Source organism: Dendropsophus ebraccatus, chromosome 9, assembly GCF_027789765.1.
Source record: "Dendropsophus ebraccatus isolate aDenEbr1 chromosome 9, aDenEbr1.pat, whole genome shotgun sequence".
NCBI classification, from domain to species: domain Eukaryota; kingdom Metazoa; phylum Chordata; class Amphibia; order Anura; family Hylidae; genus Dendropsophus; species Dendropsophus ebraccatus.
Genome location: NC_091462.1, coordinates 1,497,316 through 1,521,942, shown reverse-complemented (window position 1 = coordinate 1,521,942; position 24,627 = coordinate 1,497,316). Strand labels below are relative to the sequence as shown.

Below are 24,627 nucleotides of genomic sequence, written 5' to 3'. Positions count from 1 at the left end.
GATGGCCTTCCTTATTCACAATCCCTTTTACCCTGTACAAATCTCCCACCTTACCAGCACCAACCCCAGACCATCACATGACCTCCACCATGTATAACAGATGGCGTCAGGCATTCTTCCAGCATCTTCTCATTTCTTCTGCGTCTCACAAACCTTCTTCTTTGTCATCCAAACACCTCAAACTTGGATTCATCCGTCCACAACACTTTTTTCCCGTCTTCCTCTGCCCAATGTCTGTGTTCTTTTGCCCATCTTAATCTTTTTCTTTTATTGGCCAGTCTCAGATATGGCTTTTTCTTTGCCACTCTGCCCTGAAGCCCAAAATCCGGCAGCCGCCTCTTCCCTGTAGATGGTGACACTGGTGTTTTGCGGGTACTATGTAATGAAGATGCCAGTTGGGGACCTGTGAGGCGTCTGTTTCTCAAACTAGAGACTCTAATGGGCTTATCTTCTTGCTTAGTTGTGCAACCCGGCCTCCCACTTCTTTTTCTACTCTGGTTAGAGCCTGTTTGTGCTGTCCTCTGAAGGGAGTAGTACACACCGGTGTAGGAAATCATCAATTTCTTAGCACTTTCTGGCATGGAATAGCCTTCATTTCTAAGAACAAGAATAGACTGTCGAGTTTCAGATGAAAGTTCTCTTTTTCTGGCCATTTTGAGCGCTTAATTGACCCCACAAATGTGATGCTCCAGAAACACAATCTGCTCAAAGGAAGGTGTAACGCCTGGAGTCGTGGATCCTCACCAGGGAGCGGAGTCTAAGGGGCCGCTGGCTCTCACCAGAGCCCGCCGGAAGGCGGGATGGACTTGCTGCGGCAGGCGACCCCCAGGTCGCTAACCCTGGCTTGGTTGCTAGTGACGGCAGGCGAGGCGTGGCAGGAGCAGTAGGCAGGAGATAGTGCAGGCAGAGGTCTGTAGGCGTAATCGTAGGTGGCGGACAGGGCTCAGGAACAATAGGAAGGCAGCGGGCAGGGACTAGGGACCAGGTCAGCGGACAGGGAACAAGGAACAAGGACAGAGGTCAGGAACAACAGGGAGCTGGGCCAAACGCTATGGGAAGCATGTAGAGGCTCCAACACCTGTGGTGGGGCAGGGCTGGGATTTATAGGAGAGTGTGTGAGCAGCAACCAATTAGGGGCGGACTGCCCCTTTAACTCTGAGACAGCCGATGCGCGCGGGCCCTAGGAGGCGGGGACGCGCACGCCGGCCGGCACAGCAACGGACAGAAGCTGGGCGAGGCGCCCCCAGGGGCCGAAGTGGCAGCAGTGCCAGGTCCCTGCATGTGGACACCGGCGGCTGCAGGACAGGGAGAGGGGGTGCGGCGGCAGTCCGGAGCGTGGGACGCTGCCGCAGCCCTGACAGGAGGTCAGTTTTGTAGCTTCTGTAACCAGCTAGACTGTTTTCAGATGTGTGAAGATGATTGCACAAGGGTTTTCTAATCATCAATTATCCTTCTGAGCCAATGAGCAAACACCTTGTACCATTAGAAGACTGGAGTGATAGTTGCTGGAAATGGGCCTCTATACACCTATGTAGATATTGCACCAAACACCAGACATTTGCAGCTAGAATAGTCACTTACCACATTAGCAATGTATAGAGGGGATTTGTTTAAAGTTAGGACTAGTTTAAAGTTATCTTCATTGAGAAGTACAGAGCTTTTCCTTCAAAAATAAGGACATTTCAATGTGACCCCAAACTTTTGAACGGTAGTGTATATACATATACACCCCTCAGATATAACTATGACTGATATATATACATAGACACCCCTCAGATATAACTATGACTGATATATATACATATACACCCCTCAGATATAACTAGATTTGCATTTCCAGGGAAATACATAGTGCTTGAAAAGAGCACCCCTTTACCAGTAACTTCTCTTTAAGATAAACTTTAACCCTGGGTGCCATCCCTTTAAGAGCGACCTGGGTCCCGTCCCTTTAAGAGCGACATGGGTCACTTAAAGAGTGAGTTGGGTCCCTTTAAGAGCGAAATGAGTCCCTTTAAGAGCGAAATGGGTCCCTTTAAGAGCGACATGGGTCCCTTTAAGAGCGATATGGGTCCCTTTAAGGGACCCGGATCGCTCTTAAAGGGATCCATGTCGCTCTTAAAGGTCGCTCTTAAAGGCACCCAGGTCGCTCTTAAAGGGACCCAGTTGGCTCTTAAAGGGACCAATTTCACTCTTAAAGGGACCAATTTCACTCTTAAAGGGACCAATTTCACTCTTAAAGGGACCCAAGTCGCTCTTAAAGGGACCCAAGTCTCTCTTAAAGGGACCCAAGTCGCTCTTAAAGGGACCCAAGTCGCTCTTAAAGGGACCCAAGTCGCTCTTAAAGGGACCCAAGTCGCTCTTAAAGGGACCCAAGTCGCTCTTAAAGGGACCCAAGTCGCTCTTAAAGGGACCCAAGTCGCTCTTAAAGGGACCCAAGTCGCTCTTAAAGGGACCCAAGTCGCTCTTAAAGGGACTCAAGTCGCTCTTAAAGGGACCCAAGTCACTCTTAAAGGAACCTAATTCGCTCTTAAAGTGACACTGTCACCCCCTTTGTGCATTCTGACATCTCTACACAGGTGTAAAGGGTAAATTTAGTGTTTTTCATACCTTATTTCATATCATACGTCGTGGTGCTTGTTCAAGTAAAAAGTGTCCTTTTATCAACTGCAGATTGTATTAAGTGGGCGTGGCCTCGCGGCATTAGCGCCACTTCACCCCGCCCACAACGGCCCGGTTGGCCCCGCCCCCTTGACGCCCATTGGTTGTCCAACGTAAAGGGGGTGGGGTCTAGACCTTTCGGCCAGCCTGTTCCAATGGCCGGCGAGGGGGCGGGCCAACTGTGCCGTTGTGGGCGGGGTTATGTGGCGCTAATGCCGCGAGGCCACGCCCACTTAATACAATCTGCAGTTGATAAAAGGACACTTTTTACTTGAACAAGCACCATGACATATGATATGAAATAAGGTATGAAAAACACTAAATTTACCCTTTACACCTGTGTAGAGATGTCAAAATGAACAAAGGGGGTGACAGTGTCACTTTAAAGAGACCCAGGTCGCTCTTAAAGGGACCCAGGTTGCTCTTTAGACATGGGTCCCTTTATGAGCGGCTTGTATCGCGTACCTTAAAGAGCGACCTGGGTCCCTTTAGCCCCTTAAGGACAGAGCCAATTTCGATTTTTGCGTTTTTGTTTTTTTACTCCCTGTGCATCAAAGGCCATAGCACTTGCATTTTTCCACCTTGAAACCCCTTATTCTTATTTTTTGCGTCACTAATTGTACTTTGCAATGACGGCAGAATTTTTGCATAAAGTACGCTACAAAACCAGAAAAAAATTCAAAGTGTGGTGAAATTGAAAAAAAAAAAAACGCATTTTGTTTATTTGGGGGAAATGTGTTTTTATGCCATTCGCCCTGGGGTAAAACTGACTGTTATGCATGTTCCTCAAGTCGTTACGATTAAAACGATATATAACATGTATAACTTATATTGTATCTGATGGCCTGTAAAAAATTCAAACCGTTGTTAACAAATATACGACACTTAAAATCGCTCCATTCACAGGCTTATAGCGCTTTTATCCTTTGGTCTATGGGGCTGTGTCAGGTGTCATTTTTTGCGCCATGATGTGATCTTTCTATCGGTACCTTGATTGCGCATATACGACTTTTTGATCACTTTTTATTACATTTTTTCTGGATTTGATGCGACCAAAAATGCGCAATTTTGCACTTTGGGATTTTTTTGCGCTGACGCCGTTCACCGTACGAGATCAGGAATGTGATTAATTAATAGTTCGGGCGATTACGCACGCGGCGATAGCAAACATGTTTGCTTATTTATTTATTTGTTTACTTTTATTTATAACCTGGGAAAAGGGGGGTGATTCAGACTTTTATTAGGGGAGGGGGCTTTTTATTGACAACAACACTATATTTTTTTTTTTACACATATACTAGAAGCCCCCCTGGGGTTAGAGTTATTCTCCCCTGGGGTTAGGGTTATTCCCCCTAGGGGACTTCTAGTATATACACTTTGATCTCTCATTGAGATCTCTGCAGCATAGATATGCTGCAGAGATCCATGAGATTGCTGCTGCAGCCGGAAGTAAACGAGTGCCGAGCCGGGGACGGCGCCATCTTGGAGCGGTCCCCGGCTGGCTTCAGAAACGGAGATCGCTCGCCACTAGACACCAGGGAGACGCTGTATCCGGTAATCGGATGCAGCTGTCATGTTTGACAGCTGCATCTGATTACTGTATTAGCGGGCACGGCGATCGGACCGTGCCCACTAATACCTACGGTCCCGGGCGACACGCGGCACCCGGGACCACCGCGGTTCACAGCGGGGTCGCCGTGCGGCCCCGCTCTGAACGCCCTTACCGACAATAGTGCGTACCTATACGCCCTTTGTCGTTAAGGGGTTAAGAGCGACATCGGTCCCTTTAAGAGCGGCTCTGCTACTTATAATGGTAAAGATCATTGCTTGGTTACCATGATAATCTTACTCATGTCAAGGAGACAAAATCGTTAAAGGGAACCAATCAGCCCGTTTGAGCTGATATGGTTCCCTTGAGCATTGTATAAAGCACCTGGAGCAGTCCCTGCACGTACCGGCCGCGGCCGCAGCAGGTGCTTTATAACGGAGAAAATGACTTTTATTCCCCGGCTCGTGACTAGATACAAGCGGGGAAGTAGTCATGGTGGGTGGCTCCCCGCTCGTATCTAGTCACTGTGCTCTGCCTGTCAGCGCGCTCAGAGGGGATGATTGACAGGCAGAGAGGTCAGTCATTTTCTCCGTTATAAAGCACCTGCTGCGGCCGCGGCCGGTACGTGCAGGGACCGCTCCAGGTGCTTTAAAAAAAGGCTCAAGGGAACCATATCAGCTCAAACGGGCTGATTGGTTCCCTTTAAGGACCTTCCATATATTACATCTTCTATTGGCCAATAGTGGACATGTGACTGTGGATGGTGTGATACATTGCCTAACAAGACCTTAGAGTTCCTATTGGCTGCTATATTTCAGCTACTTGTGCTGTGATTGGCTGTCAGCATTTTAGAGTGTGGCCATTATTTCCAATGGGCCATTATTTTCTATTGGAAATTCGGGGTCTTTAATAAATGTAAATTTCTTAAAAACGACAAATCCGATCGAAACGAAAAATAGATAGCACACCACACACCGCCGAGGGCTTCAAAACGTAGTTTGAACGGAGTGTGTGCGCAAAGCGGTTCGGGCTGTATTACGCGCAGAAAAATAGCTGGAAACAGAAGAAGAAGAAGAATACGGATTACAATATAGGGATTTTCAAGCACTATAACTATGACTGATATATATATATATATATATTATATATACATATACACCCCTCAGATATAACTATATTGACATCCCTATATATCCCTCCTAGATGTGACGTAGCGGGTGTGATGACGAGTTAGTGAGTAAGTGTGATGACAGGTGCGATAACGTTGCATATGTGGTGTTAGTGAGCTGGTGTGAGGACTGTTAGTGAGTGGGTGTGAGGACTGTTAGTGAGTGGGTGTGAGGACTGTTAGTAAGCGGGTGTGAGGACTGTGTTAGTGAGTGGGTGTGAGGACTGTTAGTAAGCGGGTGTTAGGACTGTGTTAGTGAGCGGTTGTGATGACTGTTAGTGAGCGGGTGTGATGACTGTGTTTAGTGAGCGGGTATGATGACTGTGTTAGTGAGCGGGTGTGATGACTGTGTTAGTGAGCGGGTGTAATGACTGTGTTAGTGTGAGGGTGTGATGACTGTGTTAGTGTAAGGGTGTAATGACTGTGTTAGTGAGTGGGTGTGATGACTGTGTTAGTGAGCGGGTGTAATGACTGTGTTAGTGAGCGGGTGTAATGACTGTGTTAAGGCCCTATTCCACCAACAGATCTGACGACAGATTATCTGCCAAAGATTTGAAGCCAAACCCAGGAACAGACTATAAACAGAGATCAGGTCATAAAGGAAAGACTGGATTTCTCCTCTTTTCAAATCCACTCCTGGGTTTGGCTTCAAATCTTTGGCAGATAATCTGTCATCAGATCTGTTGGTGGAATAGGGCCTTTAGTGTGAGGGTGTGATAACTGTGTTAGTGAGCGGGTGTGATGACTGTGTTAGTGAGCGGGTGTGATGACTGTGTTAGTGAGCGGGTGTGATGACTGTGTTAGTGAGCGGGTGTGATGACAGTGTTAGTGAGCAGGTGTGATGACTGTGTTAGTGAGCGGGTGTGATGACTGTGTTAGTGAGCGGGTGTGATGACTGTGTTAGTGAGCGGGTGTGATGACAGTGTTAGTGAGCAGGTGTGATAACTGTGTTAGTGAGCGGGTGTGACGACTGTGTTAGTGAGCGGGTGTGATGACTGTGTTTAGTGAGCGGGTGTGATGACTGTGTTAGTGAGCGGGTGTAATGACTGTTAGTGAGCGGGTGTAATGACTGTGTCAGTGAGCGGGTGTGATGATAGGGTTAGTGAGCGGGTGTGATGACTGTGTTAGTGAGTGGGTGTGATGATAGGGTTAGTGAGCGGGTGTTATGACTGTGTTAGTGAGCGGGTGTGATGACTGTGTTTAGTGAGCGGGTGTGATGACTGTGTTAGTGAGCGGGTGTAATGACTGTTAGTGAGCGGGTGTAATGACTGTGTCAGTGAGCGGGTGTGATGATAGGGTTAGTGAGCGGGTGTGATGACTGTGTTTAGTGAGCGGGTGTGATGACTGTGTTCAGTGAGTGGGTGTGATGACTGTGTTCAGTGAGCGGGTGTGATGACTGTGTTAGTGAGCGGGTGTGATGACTGTGTTAGTGAGCGGGTGTGATGACTGTGTTAGTGAGTGGGTGTGATGACTGTGTTAGTGAGCGGGTGTGATGACTGTGTTAGTGAGCGGGTGTAATGACTGTGTTAGTGAGCGGGTGTAATGACTGTTAGTGAGCGGGTGTGATGACTGTTAGTGAGCGGGTGTGATGGTAGGGTTAGTGAGCGGGTGTGATGATAGGGTTAGTGAGCGGGTGTGATGACTGTGTTAGTGAGCGGGTGTAATGACTGTGTCAGTGAGCGGGTGTGATGACTGTGTTAGTGAGCGGGTGTGATGACTGTGTTAGTGAGCGGGTGTAATGACTGTGTTAGTGAGCGGGTGTGATGACTGTTAGTGAGCGGGTGTGATGACTGTGTTAGTGAGCGGGTGTAATGACTGTGTCAGTGAGCGGGTGTGATGATAGGGTTAGTGAGCGGGTGTGATGATAGGGTTAGTGAGCGGGTGTGATGATAGGGTTAGTGAGCGGGTGTGATGACTGTGTTTAGTGAGCGGGTGTGATGACTGTGTTAGTGAGCGGGTGTGATGACTGTGTTCAGTGAGCGGGTGTGATGACTGTGTTAGTGAGCGGGTGTGATGACTGTGTTAGTGAGCAGGTGTAATGATAGGGTTAGTGAGCGGGTGTGATGACTGTGTTTAGTGAGCGGGTGTGATGACTGTGTTTAGTGAGCGGGTGTGATGACTGTGTTAGTGAGCGGGTGTAATGACTGTGTCAGTGAGCGGGTGTGATGATAGGGTTAGTGAGCGGGTGTGATGACTGTGTTTAGTGAGCGGGTGTGATGACTGTGTTAGTGAGCGGGTGTGATGACTGTTAGTGAGCGGGTGTGATGACTGTGTTAGTGATTGGGTGTGATGACTGTGTTAGTGAGCGGGTGTGATGACTGTGTTAGTGAGCGGGTGTGATGACTGTGTTAGTGAGCGGGTGTGATGACTGTGTTAGTGAGCGGGTGTGATGACTGTTAGTGAGCGGGTGTGATGACTGTGTTAGTGAGCGGGTGTGATGATAGGGTTAGTGAGTAAGTGTGATGACAGGTGCGATAACGTTGCATATGTGGTGTTAGTGAGCTGGTGTGAGGACTGTTAGTGAGTGGGTGTGAGGACTGTTAGTAAGCGGGTGTGAGGACTGTGTTAGTGAGTGGGTGTGAGGACTGTTAGTAAGCGGGTGTTAGGACTGTGTTAGTGAGCGGTTGTGATGACTGTTAGTGAGCAAGTGTGATGACACTATCAGTGAGCGGGTGTGATGACTGTGTTTAGTGAGCGGGTATGATGACTGTGTTAGTGAGCGGGTGTGATGACTGTGTTAGTGAGCGGGTGTAATGACTGTGTTAGTGTGAGGGTGTGATGACTGTGTTAGTGTAAGGGTGTAATGACTGTGTTAGTGAGTGGGTGTGATGACTGTGTTAGTGAGCGGGTGTAATGACTGTGTTAGTGAGCGGGTGTAATGACTGTGTTAAGGCCCTATTCCACCAACAGATCTGACGACAGATTATCTGCCAAAGATTTGAAGCCAAACCCAGGAACAGACTATAATCAGAGAACAGGTCATAAAGGAAAGACTGGATTTCTCCTCTTTTCAAATCCACTCCTGGGTTTGGCTTCAAATCTTTGGCAGATAATGTGTCATCAGATCTGTTGGTGGAATAGGGCCTTTAGTGTGAGGGTGTGATAACTGTGTTAGTGAGCGGGTGTGATGACTGTGTTAGTGAGCGGGTGTGATGACAGTGTTAGTGAGCGGGTGTGATGACAGTGTTAGTGAGCAGGTGTGATAACTGTGTTAGTGAGCGGGTGTGATGACTGTGTTAGTGAGCGGGTGTAATGACTGTGTCAGTGAGCGGGTGTGATGACTGTGTTAGTGAGCGGGTGTGATGACTGTGTTTAGTGAGCGGGTGTGATGACTGTGTTAGTGAGCGGGTGTAATGACTGTTAGTGAGCGGGTGTAATGACTGTGTCAGTGAGCGGGTGTGATGATAGGGTTAGTGAGCGGGTGTGATGACTGTGTTTAGTGAGCGGGTGTGATGACTGTGTTAGTGAGCGGGTGTGATGATAGGGTTAGTGAGCGGGTGTTATGACTGTGTTAGTGAGCGGGTGTGATGACTGTGTTTAGTGAGCGGGTGTGATGACTGTGTTAGTGAGCGGGTGTAATGACTGTTAGTGAGCGGGTGTAATGACTGTGTCAGTGAGCGGGTGTGATGATAGGGTTAGTGAGCGGGTGTGATGACTGTGTTTAGTGAGCGGGTGTGATGACTGTGTTCAGTGAGTGGGTGTGATGACTGTGTTCAGTGAGCGGGTGTGATGACTGTGTTAGTGAGCGGGTGTGATGACTGTGTTAGTGAGCGGGTGTGATGACTGTGTTAGCGAGCGGGTGTGATGACTGTTAGTGAGCGGGTGTGATGACTGTGTTAGTGAGCGGGTGTGATGACTGTTAGTGAGCGGGTGTGATGACTGTGTTAGTGAGCGGGTGTGATGACTGTGTTAGTGAGTGGGTGTGATGACTGTGTTAGTGAGCGGGTGTGATGACTGTGTTAGTGAGCGGGTGTAATGACTGTGTTAGTGAGCGGGTGTAATGACTGTTAGTGAGCGGGTGTGATGACTGTTAGTGAGCGGGTGTGATGTTAGGGTTAGTGAGCGGGTGTGATGATAGGGTTAGTGAGCGGGTGTGATGACTGTGTTAGTGAGCGGGTGTAATGACTGTGTCAGTGAGCGGGTGTGATGACTGTGTTAGTGAGCGGGTGTGATGACTGTGTTAGTGAGCGGGTGTGATGACTGTGTTAGTGAGCGGGTGTAATGACTGTGTTAGTGAGCGGGTGTGATGACTGTTAGTGAGCGGGTGTGATGACTGTGTTAGTGAGCGGGTGTAATGACTGTGTCAGTGAGCGGGTGTGATGATAGGGTTAGTGAGCGGGTGTGATGATAGGGTTAGTGAGCGGGTGTGATGATAGGGTTAGTGAGCGGGTGTGATGACTGTGTTTAGTGAGCGGGTGTGATGACTGTGTTAGTGAGCGGGTGTGATGACTGTGTTCAGTGAGCGGGTGTGATGACTGTGTTAGTGAGCGGGTGTGATGACTGTGTTAGTGAGCAGGTGTAATGATAGGGTTAGTGAGCGGGTGTGATGACTGTGTTTAGTGAGCGGGTGTGATGACTGTGTTTAGTGAGCGGGTGTGATGACTGTGTTAGTGAGCGGGTGTAATGACTGTGTCAGTGAGCGGGTGTGATGATAGGGTTAGTGTGAGGGTGTGATGACTGTGTTAGTGTAAGGGTGTGATGACTGTGTTAGTGAGCGGGTGTGATGACTGTTAGTGAGCGGGTGTGATGACTGTGTTAGTGATTGGGTGTGATGACTGTGTTAGTGAGCGGGTGTGATGACTGTGTTAGTGAGCGGGTGTGATGACTGTGTTAGTGAGCGGGTGTGATGACTGTGTTAGTGAGCGGGTGTGATGACTGTTAGTGAGCGGGTGTGATGACTGTGTTAGTGAGCGGGTGTGATGATAGGGTTAGTGAGCGGGTGTGATGACTGTGTTAGTGAGCGGGTGTGATGACTGTGTTAGTGAGCGGGTGTGATGACTGTGTTAGTGAGCGGGTGTGATGACTGTGTTAGTGATTGGGTGTGATGACTGTGTTAGTGAGCGGGTGTGATGACTGTTAGTGAGCGGGTGTGATGACTGTTAGTGAGCGGGTGTGATGACTGTGTTAGTGAGCGGGTGTAATGACTGTGTTAGTGAGCGGGTGTGATGACTGTGTTAGTGAGCGGGTGTGATGACTGTTAGTGAGCGGGTGTGATGACTGTTAGTGAGCGGGTGTGATGACTGTGTTAGTGAGCGGGTGTAATGACTGTGTTAGTGAGCGGGTGTGATGATAGGGTAGTGACTGCCTGTGCTGCGCTGTCACCGCTTTCCCTCTCTCTCCGCAGGAAGTGCTGCTCTCTGATCACACGACCTACCTGCAGCGACGTCCGGAGGTGAGGGCCGTCATTGATGACTTCCTGCAGTTCTTACTCCTCAGGAAGCCGGATGATGTCATCACCTTTGCGGCAAAGTACTTTGGGCCTTTCTCGTCAGCGCAGGATGGCGGTCACACTTTCCGGTCGTCCACCTTCTCCAGTCCGTTTGGTGATGAGTAGCGGATACGGCGGGGATCCTGCTAATCTGCCAGAAATCATCCAGGAGGAAGAGACTTCTTATTGTGACTACAGCCTTGTCCGTCACCAACAGTCAGGTGGACGTTCTCAGCTGTCTGCCACAGAGGCTGTGATACCCCACGTGATACCCCCTGTGATACTTCCCTTGATACCCCCTGTGATACCCCCTGTGATACCCCCTGTGATACCCCCGTGATACCCCCCGTGATACCCCCTGTGATACCCCCTGTGATACCCCCTGTGATACCCCCTGTGATACCCCCTGTGATACCCCCCGTGATACCCCCTGTGATACCCCCCGTGATACCCCCTGTGATACCCCCTGTGATACCCCCTGTGATACCCCCTGTGATACCCCTACCTCACACAGTAAAACCTTCACCTTCCATCCGTCTCCTCGCTGTGATGTAGCATCCTGCCTCCAGTCTGTGGCCGCTCCCACTGCTGCAGAACTACAACTCCCAGCATGCTAATGACATGTCACCATCTTATAGTAGGGGGTCACTTTTTACAGGATGATGGGGGCGGGGGTGCTCCATAGTGTTACAGGGTGATAGGGGGTGCCCCATAGTGTTACAGAGTGATAGGGGGCGCCCCATAGTGTTACAGAGTGATGGGGGAGCGCCCCATAGTGTTACAGAGTGATGGGGGGCGCCCCATAGTGTTACAGGGTGATAGGGGCGCCCCATAGTGTTACAGAGTGATGGGGGGGCGCCCCATAGTGTTACAGAGTGATAGGGGGCGCCCCATAGTGTTACAGAGTGATGGGGGAGCGCCCCATAGTGTTACAGAGTGATGGGGGGGCGCCCCATAGTGTTACAGAGTGATAGGGGGCGCCCCATAGTGTTACAGAGTGATGGGGGAGCGCCCCATAGTGTTACAGGATGATGGGGGCGGGGGGTGCCCCATAGTGTTACAGAGTGATGGGGGGCGGGGGGTGCCCCATAGTGTTACAGAGTGATGGGGGAGCGCCCCATAGTGTTACAGAGTGATGGGGGGCGCCCCATAGTGTTACAGGGTGATAGGGGGCGGGGGGTGCCCCATAGTGTTACAGAGTGATGGGGGAGCGCCCCATAGTGTTACAGAGTGATGGGGGAGTGCCCCATAGTGTTACAGGGTGATAGTGGGCGCCCCATAGTGTTACAGAGTGATGGGGGGCGCCCCATAGTGTTACAGGGTGATGGGGGGGCGCCCCATAATGTTACAGGGTGATGGGGGCGCCCCATAGTGTTACAGAGTGATAGGGGGCGCCCCATAGTGTTACAGGGTGATAGGGGGCGCCCCATAGTGTTACAGGGTGATAGGGGGCGCCCCATAGTGTTACAGAGTGATGGGGGGCGCCCCATAGTGTTACAGAGTGATGGGAGAGTGCCCCATAGTGTTACAGGGTGATAGTGGGCGCCCCATAGTGTTACAGAGTGATGGGGGGCGCCCCATAGTGTTACAGGGTGATGGGGGCGCCCCATAGTGTTACACAGTGATGGGGGGGCGCCCCATAGTGTTACAGGGTGATGGGGGGGTGCCCCATAGTGTTACAGAGTGATGGGGGGGCGCCCCATAGTGTTACAGGATGATGGGGGCGGGGGGTGCCCCATAGTGTTACAGAGTGATGGGGGGCGCCCCATAGTGTTACAGAGTGATGGGGGAGTGCCCCATAGTGTTACAGGGTGATAGTGGGCGCCCCATAGTGTTACAGAGTGATGGGGGGCGCCCCATAGTGTTACAGAGTGATGGGGGAGTGCCCCATAGTGTTACAGAGTGATGGGGGGCGCCCCATAGTGTTACAGGGTGATAGGGGCGCCCCATTGTGTTACAGAGTGATGGGGGGCGCCCCATAGTGTTACAGAGTGATGGAGGGCGCCCCATAGTGTTACAGAGTGATGGGGGGGTGCCCCATAGTGTTACAGAGTGATGGGGGGCGCCCCATAGTGTTACAGAGTGATGGGGGAGCGCCCCATAGTGTTACAGAGTGATGGGGGAGTGCCCCATAGTGTTACCGGGTGATAGGGGCGCCCCATAGTGTTACAGAGTGATGGGGGGCGCCCCATAGTGTTACACAGTGATGGGGGGGTGCCCCATAGTGTTACAGAGTGATGGGGGGCGCCCCATAGTGTTACAGGGTGATGGGGGCGCCCCATAGTGTTACAGAGTGATGGGGGGGCGCCCCATAGTGTTACAGAGTGATGGGGGGGCGCCCCATAGTGTTACAGAGTGATGGGGGGCGCCCCATAGTGTTACACAGTGATGGGGGGGCGCCCCGTAGTGTTACAGAGTGATAGGAGGGCGCCCCAGTATTACACAGTGATGGGGGGCCCCATAGTGTTACAGAGTGATGGGGGGCGCCCCGTAGTGTTACAGAGTGATGGGGGGGCACCCCATAGTGTTACAGGATGATGGGGGCGGGGGGGCCCCATAGTGTTACAGGGTGATAGGGGGCGCCCCATAGTGTTACAGAGTGATGGGGGGCGCCCCATAGTGTTACAGAGTGATGGGGGAGTGCCCCATAGTGTTACAGGGTGATAGGGGGCGCCCCATAGTGTAACAGAGTGATGGGGGGCGCCCCATAGTGTTACACAGTGATGGGGGGGTGCCCCATAGTGTTACAGAGTGATGGGGGGCGCCCCATAGTGTTACAGGGTGATAGGGGGCGCCCCATAGTGTTACAGAGTGATGGGGGGCGCCCCATAGTGTTACAGGGTGATAGGGGGCGCCCCATAGTGTTACAGAGTGATGGGGGCGCCCCATAGTGTTACAGGGTGATGGGGGCGCCCCATAGTGTTACACAGTGATGGGGGGGGGGCGCCCCATAGTGTTATAGAGTGATGGGGGGGGTGCCCCATAGTGTTACACAGTGATGGGGGGGCGCCCCGTAGTGTTACAGAGTGATAGGAGGGCGCCCCAGTGTTACAGAGTGATGGGGGGCCCCATAGTGTTACAGAGTGATGGGGGGGCACCCCATAGTGTTACAGGATGATGGGGGCGGGGGGCCCCATAGTGTTACAGGATGATGGGGGCGGGGGGGCCCCATAGTGTTACAGGGTGATAGGGGGCGCCCCATAGTGTAAAAGAGTGATGGGGGGCGCCCCATAGTGTTACAGAGTGATGGGGGAGCGCCCCATAGTGTTACAGAGTGATGGGGGGCGCCCCATAGTGTTACAGAGTGATGGGGGGGGCGCCCCATAGTGTTACAGAGTGATGGGGGCGGGGGTGCCCCTAAGTGTTACAGGGTGATAGGGGGGCGCCCCATAGTGTTACAGAGTGATGGGGGGCTCCCCATAGTGTTACAGAGTGATGGAGGGCGCCCCATAGTGTTACAGAGTGATGGAGGGCGCCCCATAGTGTTACAGAGTGATGGGGGGCGCCCCATAGTGTTACAGAGTGATGGGGGGGGCGCCCCATAGTGTTACAGAGTGATGGGGGCGCCCCATAGTGTTACAGGGTGATAGGGGGTGCCCCATAGTGTTACAGAGTGATGGGGGGGCGCCACATAGTGTTACAGAGTGATGGGGGGCGCCCCATAGTGTTACAGGGTGATAGGGGGGGCCCATAGTTTTACAGAGTGATGTTGGGGTGCCCCATAGTGTTATAGGGTGATAGGGGGGGCCCATAGTGTTACAGGGTGATGGGGGGTGCCCCATAGTGTTACAGAGTGATGGGGGGCGCCCCATAGTGTTACAGAGTGATGGGGGGCACCCCATAGTGTTACAGAGTGATGGGGGGCGCCCCATAGTGTTACAGAGTGATGGGGGAGTGCCCCATAGTATCACAGAGTGATGGGGGGGCGCCCCATAGTGTTACAGAGTGATGGGGGGGCGCCCCATAGTGTTACAGAGTGATGGGGGGCACCCCATAGTGTTAGAGAGTGATGGGGGGCGCCCCATAGTGTTACAGAGTGATGGGGGAGTGCCCCATAGTATCACAGAGTGATGGGGGGGCGCCCCATAGTGTTACAGAGTGATGGGGGGGCGCCCCATAGTGTTACAGGGGGATTCTGTAGGACAAGCCACAAGCGGAGGAGGGAGGCTGCATAGCACGCAACCCTCCCATATACATCTGCAATCTACCAGATTTGACAATCATCCCCCCCCCCTCAGAGGGGTGCGATGGGCGATCAGCAGGGCCGGATTAAAGGGAGGGCACCAGGGGCAAGTGCCCAGGGGCCTCCACCACTAGGGGGCCTCCACCAGCCTAAACCTGGAAGTGGTGTCTGGGAGCCAGTCCCAAGCGCAAAAAGCTTGTGGAAACCCTACCTGGACACAGCACTGGCCACACTGCATGCTTTCCAGGGAGAGAGGGAGGTGTAGGGTTAATCCTGTGTAAGCATCTCCCTCCTGGCAGGCTCAAACCCCCCCTGGAGGGTCTTTCAATGGATTCTTCCTGGCAAGCTTCCGGGTACCTGTCTCCTGCCGAGGTCCTCACTCCCCCCTCCCCCTCACTGAGGAGAGGACAGCGTGGGACCTCAGCAAGGAAACCTGATCTCTCCAGCAGGGATGTGACATCATGAGGATCTGTCACAGTGGCTTTCAGGCTGAAGGTACAGAGAAGAGTCAGAAGAGAGAAGACCTGTCATCTGCCCAGATCAGAAGAGTATGAGGCTTTGTTTTGTATTGGCACATCAGAGCAGGGATATATACTATAGGGGCATATATCAGAGCAGGGGGCATATACTATGGGGGCATATATCAGAGCAGGGGGCATATACTATGGGGGCATATATCAGAGCAGGGGTATATACTATAGGGGCATATATCAGAGCAGGGGTATATTCTATAGGGGCATATATCAGAGCAGGGGGCATATACTATAGGGGCATATATCAGAGCAGGGGTATATACTATGGGGGCATATATCAGAGCAGGGGTATATACTATAGGGGCATATATCAGAGCAGGGGTATATACTATGGGGGCATATATCAGAGCAGGGATACATATATATATATATATATATATAGCGCCTGTGTGCAGTGTATGATATATATAGCCTGTGTGAATTGTATGATATATAGCCTGTGTGCAGTGTATGGTATTTAGCCTGTGTGCAGTGTATGGTATATAGCCTGTGTGCAGTGTATGGTATATAGCCTGTGTGCAGCCTATAATATAAAGCCTGTGTGCAGTGTATGGTATATAGCCTGTGTGCAGCCTATGATATATAGCCTGTGTGCAGTGTATGGTATATAGCCTGTGAGCCACCCATGATATATAGCCTGTGTGCAGTGTATGGTATATAGCCTGTGTGCAGTGTATGGTATATAGCCTGTGTGCGGCCTATGATTTATAGCCTGTGTGCAGTGTATGGTATATAGCCTGTGTGCAGTGTATGGTATATAGCCTGTGTGCAGCCTATGATATATAGCCTGTGTGCAGCCTATGATATATAGCCTGTGTGCAGTGTAAAATATATAGCCTGTGTGCAGCATATGACTTGTAGCCTTTGTGCAGCATTTGGTGTATATATAGCCTGTGTGCAGCATATGGTATATATAGCTTGTGTGCAGCATATGACATGTAGCCTGTGTGCAGTGTATAATATATAGCCTGTGTGCAGTGCATGGTATATAGCCTATGTGCAGTGTATGATATATAGCCTGTGTGCAGCATATGGTATATACTGTATATAGCCTGTGTGCAGCATATGACATGTAGCCTTTGTGCAGCTATATATGCCATGATGCTTAGGGTATATTCACATGTACCACATCCGCTTTAGATTCTAAACAACCTTGAAGTACTTTCTGGGTGCTCCTTACTGCTTCAGGTAGTTTATATGGTTGGGAACTGAAGATGGGACCTAGACTTGCAAGTCCAGGTTCTGCCTGCGATTCATAACTGCATCTGCTGCTGTGGTGGATAACACAGGGGGCAAGAGAGCACAGAAAGGGCTAAAGTGCTGTGTTCTCACATTGAATTAAATGGGAACACACTGCAATGCTCACCCCTCCCCCATCCTGTCTCTAGGGCCTGGCATCTTCCTCTGGACTGCAGCCTCTAGGGACCATCATATGAAGAACAGAGGAGGATGCTGAGCCATACAGCCAGCAGTGAGGAGGGGTAGGTGCTAAGTCCCCTACAGTAATCAGCCACCTGTATAGATTGCTGTATGGTTTATTTGTGGGGGAAGAAAATGGGGGGGGCCCAACAAAATTGTTGCCCAGGGCCTCCACCAACCTTAAGGCCCTGGGCAACAAGGTTCAGCTTTCTGCTTTATATTAATCGTTCGGCTTTTCACCAGGGATCATTTAATTTCCTAAAATACTAGAAAGCTGCCACTTCTGTCTGATGGAGCCGCTGCCGTCTGATGAGGCTGCTGCCGTCTGATCGAGCCACTGCCATCTGATCGAGCCGCTGCCGTCTGATGAAGCCGCTGCCGTCTGATGAAGCCGCTGCCGTCTGATCGAGCCGCTGCCGTCTGATCGAGCCGCTGCCGTCTGATGAAGCCGCTGCCGTCTGATGAAGCCGCTGCCGTCTGATCGAGCCGCTGCCGTCTGATCGAGCCGCTGCCGTCTGATGAAGCCGCTGCCGTCTGATGAAGCTGCTGCCGTCTGATGAGGCTGCTGCCGTCTGAAGAGGCTGCTGCCGTCTGATGAAGCTGCTGCCGTCTGATCGAGCCGCTGCCGCCGCTCTTGTGGTTGATCTTCATTTCCTGAGAGCCATATAATAAAGGGGCACTCCACAAGTGACGCCTTACAACTGGCTCCAATCTAGCACTGATCACTGCTAGAGCTGATCAAGCTGACGTGATCGGGCCGCACTCCGCCGCCATCTGATCGGGCCGCACTCCGCCGCCATCTGATCGGGCCGCACTCCGCCGCCATCTGATCGGGCCGCACTCCGCCGCCATCTGATCGGGCCGCACTCCGCCGCCATCTGATTGGGCCGCACTCCCCTGTCATCTGATCGGGCCGCACTCCGCCGCCATCTGATCGGGCCGCACTCCGCCGCCATCTGATCGGGCCGCACTCCGCCGCCATCTGATCGGGCCGCACCCCGCCCCCATCTGATCGGGCCGCACTCCGCCGCCATCTGATCGGGCCGCACTCCGCCGCCATCTGATCGGGCCGCACTCCGCCGCCATCTGATCGGGCCGCACTCCGCCGCCATCTGATCGGGCCGCACTCCGCCGCCATCTGATGGGGCCGCACTCCGCCGCCATCTGATCGGGCCGCACTCCGCCGCCATCTGATCGGGCCGCACTCCGCCGCCATCTGATCGGGCCGCACTCCGCCGCCATCTGATCGGGCCGCACTCCGCCGCCATCTGATCGGGCCGCACTCCGCCGCCATCTGATCGGGCCGCACTCCGCCGCCATCTGATGGGGCCGCACTCCGTCGCCATCTGATCGGGCCGCACTCCGCCGCCATCTGATCGGGCCGCACTCCGCCGCCATCTGATCGGGCCGCACTCCGCCGCCATCTGATCGGGCCGCACTCCGCCGCCATCTGATCGGGCCGCACTCCGCCGCCATCTGATCGGGCCGCACTCCGCCGCCATCTGATCGGGCCGCACTCCGCCGCCATCTGATGGGGCCGCACTCCGCCGCCATCTGATCGGGCCGCACATCTGAAGCAATTTATCAGCCGAACGTCCTGTGGATCTTCCTCCAATGGAGTGCACATGGATAGTGTTTCAAGTCTAACAATGGATTCAACAAATTCTGCAATGGCTTGGTCCAGAATGCACAAATCGTCAGTGGATATAGGGCACTAGGCAGTGGTGTAGAAAGAAGGACTCGGCTGCAGACCATGGTCACGGCCAACACTGCTCTGGAGCGATGGCAGGAAAGCCTGGAGACCTTCAGCACTATCCAGCACACAAATCCATAACAGACTGCTTCTTTATTAAAGGGAAATATTACATAATAGTAAGTAGAAAATTTGTGCAGCTAGCTGCGTTCCGGCCGTCGGCCTTTGTCACAGCATCTTTACCTAAGATTAGCTCATGACGTTTTACATGACGAAAAGACATATGGCAGACTTCCATCCAATCCAGAAGATACAGCAAAATGTGTCCTGTCTTCTGTCCTCGATGAAGGAATGGGAATGGCTGCCCGTTCTGACTAAGATAAAAACTAATTGTAGAATACCCAAAAATTCCAACTTTCCATGGGTTACCCAAGACCCACACGGGTATATATCCCCCCTCTCTCAAAGCTATGATCGTCAGTATAAGTTCTATGCAGGAGAAACAGCCTTTATTAAAACCTCTGGGAAACTGATGTTACATTCGGTTTCAGGTTTGGAATGGCTGACATGTGATGTGATAGGTCTTTGTTCACACATCTCCCATGACTAGGCGCTTACTGCTCTCAGGTATCATCTCTAAAAGGGCAACAAAGAGTTAATTTACAGCTACATCACTGGGCTATCTCCTCTGAAGTCAGCACTGACCTCTCTGACCTCTGAATACCAGCTTTCACACAGGTCCCACTGTGTAATTCTTTGTTCTCTGCTCTCCACTGGTGACTAATCTCCCCCCTCCCCTCTCCATAGGTTACACAGGGCCTGATTTGATGTAAAAGAGTTGAGATTTCCTGATAATGAGCAGTGGATGAGAGAGAGAGAGAGAGAGAGAGAGAGAGAGGGGGGACCTGGGGAAAGTCTCTCTGAATGCAGATAATGGCAGATTTGCCTAATAAACCCAATTACAAAGTTTCTTAAAATCGCCTGGGTGCCCCAAAAATGACAGCTGCATCTGAATTGTTCTTGCAGCCTTTTCCCTGGTGTCTAGTGGGGGGATCGCGGCAGCCGAAAGCAATCGAGAGCTGATCTCATTGATCTATGCTGAATAACTATACTATATCTATATATCTATACTGCATAGATCTGAATGAGAGATCAGTGTACTTATACTAGAAGTCCCCAGGGGGAATCACCCTAACCCCAGGGGAAATAACCCTAACCCCAGGGGAAATAACCCTAACCCCAGGGGAAATAGCCCTAACCCCAGGGGGAATCACCCTAACCCCAGGGGAAATAACCCTAACCCCAGGGGAAATAACCCTAACCCCAGGGGAAATAGCCCTAACCCCAGGGGGAATCACCCTAACCCCAGGGGAAATAGCCCTAACCCCAGGGGGAATCACCCTAACCCCAGGGGAAATAACCCTAACCCCAGGGGAAATAGCCCTAACCCCAGGGGAAATAACCCTAACCCCAGGGGAAATAGCCCCAACCCCAGGGGAAATAGCCCCAACCCCAGGGGAAATAGCCCCAACCCCAGGGGAAATAACCCTAACCCCAGGGGAAATAGCCCTAACCCCAGGGGGAATAACCCTAACCCCAGGGGAAATAGCCCTAACCCCAGGGGAAATAGCCCCAACCCCAGGGGAAATAACCCTAACCCCAGGGGAAATAGCCCTAACCCCAGGGGGAATAACCCTAACCCCAGGGGGAATAACCCTAACCCCAGGGGAAATAACCCTAACCCCAGGGGAAATAGCCCCAACCCCAGGGGAAATAGCCCCAACCCCAGGGGAAATAGCCCCAACCCCAGGGGAAATAACCCTAACCCCAGGGGAAATAGCCCTAACCCCAGGGGGAATAACCCTAACCCCAGGGGAAATAACCCTAACCCCAGGGGAAATAGCCCCAACCCCAGGGGGAATAACCCTAACCCCAGGGGGAATAAGTCTAACCCCAGGGGGAATAGCCCTAACACCAGGGGAAATAGCCCCAACCCCAGGGGGAATAACCCTAACCCCAGGGGAAATAACCCTAACCCCAGGGGGGAATAACCCTAACCCCAGGGGGGAATAACTCTAACCCCAGGGGGGAATAACTCTAACCCCAGGGGGGAATAACTCTAACCCCAGGGGGGAATAACTCTAACCCCAGGGGGGAATAACTCTAACCCCAGGGGGACTTCTAGTATAAGTGTAAAAAAAAAAGTTATTATTAATAAAAAAAAAAAGTCCCCTCCCCTAATAAAAGTTAAAAATAGTTTTTCTACACCGTTCAGTATGCAATTTGGCCAGATCAGAAATCGCTTTTTTTTTAATTTACCCTTATTGTTTCAGGATGAAAAATTCTAGAAAATCCTTGATAATATTTGTAAAGTGGTGGCCAGAAGAGCGACCTCGACTGCCAGTATAATCTCACTCACAGATGTAAGAAAAAACAGGAGAAAGATCAGTTAGATCAAAAAGGCTCCTATGCAAGATGCAAGGTGTGGTGTCAGAACGCTCACAATCCTGCCTCCATTCTATAGACATAAACGCTCATTCACACTGTGGAGTTTGCTGCATTGTTTGCGCCCATTGCCATGTCACATATATAGGATGTACAATCTGTAAAACTAGAATAGCCAAACACCTCCATGATATCATATATAAAAGAGTGAAAACCCTTTTCCACACAGAAGCCTTTTGGTTTCTTCTTGGAGCCAGATATCCGAATGGGATGAATGACAAATCCCCCCTCTATAGATGCTAATGGTAGCTTCCGTAGGGATGGCATTTACTAGCACTTTTCTTCTTCTTACCTCTTCTTTTCTGGATATTCGTGTTTTTATTGTATCACTGTTCAGACTATTGCGGCAATTGTGCGTTTTTTCATGACTCTTGAGCTTTATAGTCAGTAGATCATAATGTCCACATCTTTATACCTTTCATGTGTATTTTTGGATTATTTTTGGAACATGTTCTTCTATATATATGTATCTTCATTTTGAGTTTTTTTTTGTAACATTCATGTTTATTTCTCTTTTTCTTTTCCCTTTTCTTCTTTCTTTTCCCTCTTTTTTCTTATATTCTCTTCTCCCCTTCCTCCCCCTCTTTTTCTATAGCCATCCCCCTCTTTTCTTTACCTCTTTCTTCTCTTTCTCCACCTTTCTTTGCCCTCCCTCCCTCCCTCCCTCCCTTCGGGTCTATTAAAGCTATGCTGTGACAAAAGGGCCTATTACACGGGTCGTTGAGAGGAGCAAAGGAGCGCTCTCAGTGCTCGTTTGCTCCTCGTTGCCCGCTCGCTGCTGCAGTGCCGGAGGGAGGCGGCGGGGGGGCTGCCCGGGTGATCGCTGATCGTCCGGGCAGCCCATAGGATACAGCAGCGCCTGCTGCCGATGCTCCTATTCAATGGAGCGACGGCAGCAGATCGCTGCTATATCAGTCGCTTGTTTTTCAACATGTTGAAAAACAAGCGACTGCAACGATCAGCCGACATGAACGATGTCGGCTGATCGTTGCACTCTATTCCACGGGACGATTATTGTCCGTAGCGGCCGATATCGGCCGAATACGGACGATAATCGTTCCGTGGAATAGGGCCTAAAGGCTGACGGCCGGAACGCATCTAGCGTGCACAAATTTACTACTTACTATTATGTAATATTTAATGGATTCCCCTTTAATAAAGAAGCAGTCTCTTATGGATTTGTGTGCTGGACAGTGCTGAAGGTCTCCAGGCTTTCCTCTGCCATCGCTCCAGGGATGCTACACAGAGCAGTGTTGGCCGTGCTCTGCAGCCGAGTCCGTCTTTCTACTTTGTTTATAATGACCACTCTAGCAGGTCTTCTGGAGACTCTCCCTTCCAGATAGTCTTTTATGGATTTCTGTGCTGAACACTTTCCTTCCTTTCTCTATTATAAGCAAACTCGGGGGGGGGGGGGGGGGGGGGGGGGGGGGGGCGTGGCCTAGCAATGGAGGAGTGAAGACGCACCTAGGTAGAGTTCCTGCCGCGAAGCTTCTTTCCTCCACTTAACCCAGCTTCCTTCAGCCTGCTTGCCCGGCCATATGACCAGGAGAGGCCGACTGGTGCAGTCCAGCACCCGGAATAAGCGTGCGCCCCACCGGCACAGCTGCCTGGATGGATTTGTCAGTGCCGGGACGCAGCCTAGAACATCCCCGCCTGAAACACCACAGAACCTGGCGGTGCGCGCCGACTCTCAGCGTTCACCAGAATCAGAGGTCAGTCACGGACAGAGAGGAGGCCCCGTCGCTCACCCAGACGGTGACGGGGGGTACGGAGTGGCGCCCTATAAGCCCCTCAGTGACACTTGCAGCCAGCACACTGTTTGTTGCCGCTGCGCCATTTTACCCTACACACATGGCAGCCCTCACAACATACTTCCGCGGAGTATCCACAAGATGCCTCACAAGCACCGCAGTGCGCACAATCATGGGGCTGGCAGGAACATGTAAAGCAATTGCCCACACGCCAGGAGATGGAGAAGTTAGTGCAAAGACTGGAAAATTCCTATAAACAGGAGCTCACCTCCATTATGGCTGCTATTAAAACAGCTGAGGCCAAACTGGATGACTTAGCTGCTGACCATGCTGCAATATCTGTCCAGATTGAAGAAACAGTGAATAGGATGGATGCCCACGACTTTCATATTGCTCAGTTATATCGTCTGCATGATGACAATGAGAATAGGAGCAGGCGTAATAACATTTGAATAAGGGGCTTGCCTGAGGCTACTAAAACCAAGTTGATACCAACTCTACAGGGGGTGTTTAGCTCCATTCTACAGCGCCCAGTCACAAAAGACTTGGAAATTGATCGGGCTCATAGAGCCCTGGGCCCCGTGAGCTCAGATCCCAACAGAGCCCGGGATGTCATTTGCAGGCTGCACTATTACTCGAACAAAGAGGAGATAATGCGTAAGGCCAGGAAGGAGGAATTTATTGACTTTGACGGTGCATCCTTAACACTCCTGCCGGATTTGCTGCGCCATTTTCTTTTTTATTGAATAAAACTTTATTACAATCAGTCGTCATCAAGCATACATAAACTGCGACGCAGCGCAGCCAAATAAATAAATAAGACAATACATACTCAGCGCAACAGTACAACATACAGCACAGGCTCCCTATACATCGTACCACCCGCTACACTAACATTCCCGCATACCATGGTACAACATACAGCACAGGCTCCCTATACATCATACCCCCCCCCGCTACACTAACATTCCCACATACCATGGTACAACATACAGCACAGGCTCCCTATACATCATACCCCCCCCCGCTACACTAACATTCCCACATACCATGGTACAACATACAGCACAGGCTCCCTATACATCGTACCCCCCCCCGCTACACTAACATTCCCGCATACCATGGTACAACATACAGCACAGGCTCCCTATACATCGTACCCCCCCCCCCCCCGCTACACTAACATTCCCATATACCATGGTACAAACATACAGCACAGGCTCCCTATACATCGTACCCCCCCCCCCCGCTACACTAACATTCCCACATACCATGGTACAACATACAGCACAGGCTCCCTATACATCATACCACCCCCCCCCCCCTACACTAACATTCCCACATACCATGGTACAACATACAGCACAGGCTCCCTATACATCGTACACCCCCCCCCCCCCCCGCTACACTAACATTCCCACATACCATGGTACAACATACAGCACAGGCTCCTATACATCATACCCCCCCCCCCCCCGCTACACTAACATTCCCACATACCATGGTACACATACAGCACAGGCTCCTATACATCATACCCCCCCCCCCCGCTACACTAACATTCCCACATACCATGGTACAACATACAGCACAGGCTCCCTATACATCATACCACCCCCCCACCCCCCCCCCCGCTACACTAACATTCCCACAGAACCATGGTACAACATACAGCACAGGCTCCTATACATCATACCCCCCCCCCCCCCCGCTACACTAACATTCCCACATACCATGGTA

The 24,627-nt window shown here is 51.4% G+C and overlaps 1 protein-coding gene across 4 annotated transcripts in view; it reads left to right on the top strand.

Annotated features, from left to right (window-relative positions):
• CATIP (ciliogenesis associated TTC17 interacting protein) overlaps positions 1-11,334 on the top strand; it is a 68,151-nt gene extending 56,817 nt beyond the window's left edge. For all 4 annotated transcript variants that reach the window (XM_069984795.1, XM_069984796.1, XM_069984798.1 and 1 more), the window contains exon 10: positions 10,720-11,334. In XM_069984795.1, coding sequence (XP_069840896.1) covers positions 10,720-10,929 — 210 coding nt within the window. In that variant the 3' untranslated portion in view covers positions 10,930-11,334. The remainder of the gene's footprint in view (positions 1-10,719) is intronic.
• Positions 11,335-24,627: the final 13,293 nt, after the last annotated feature.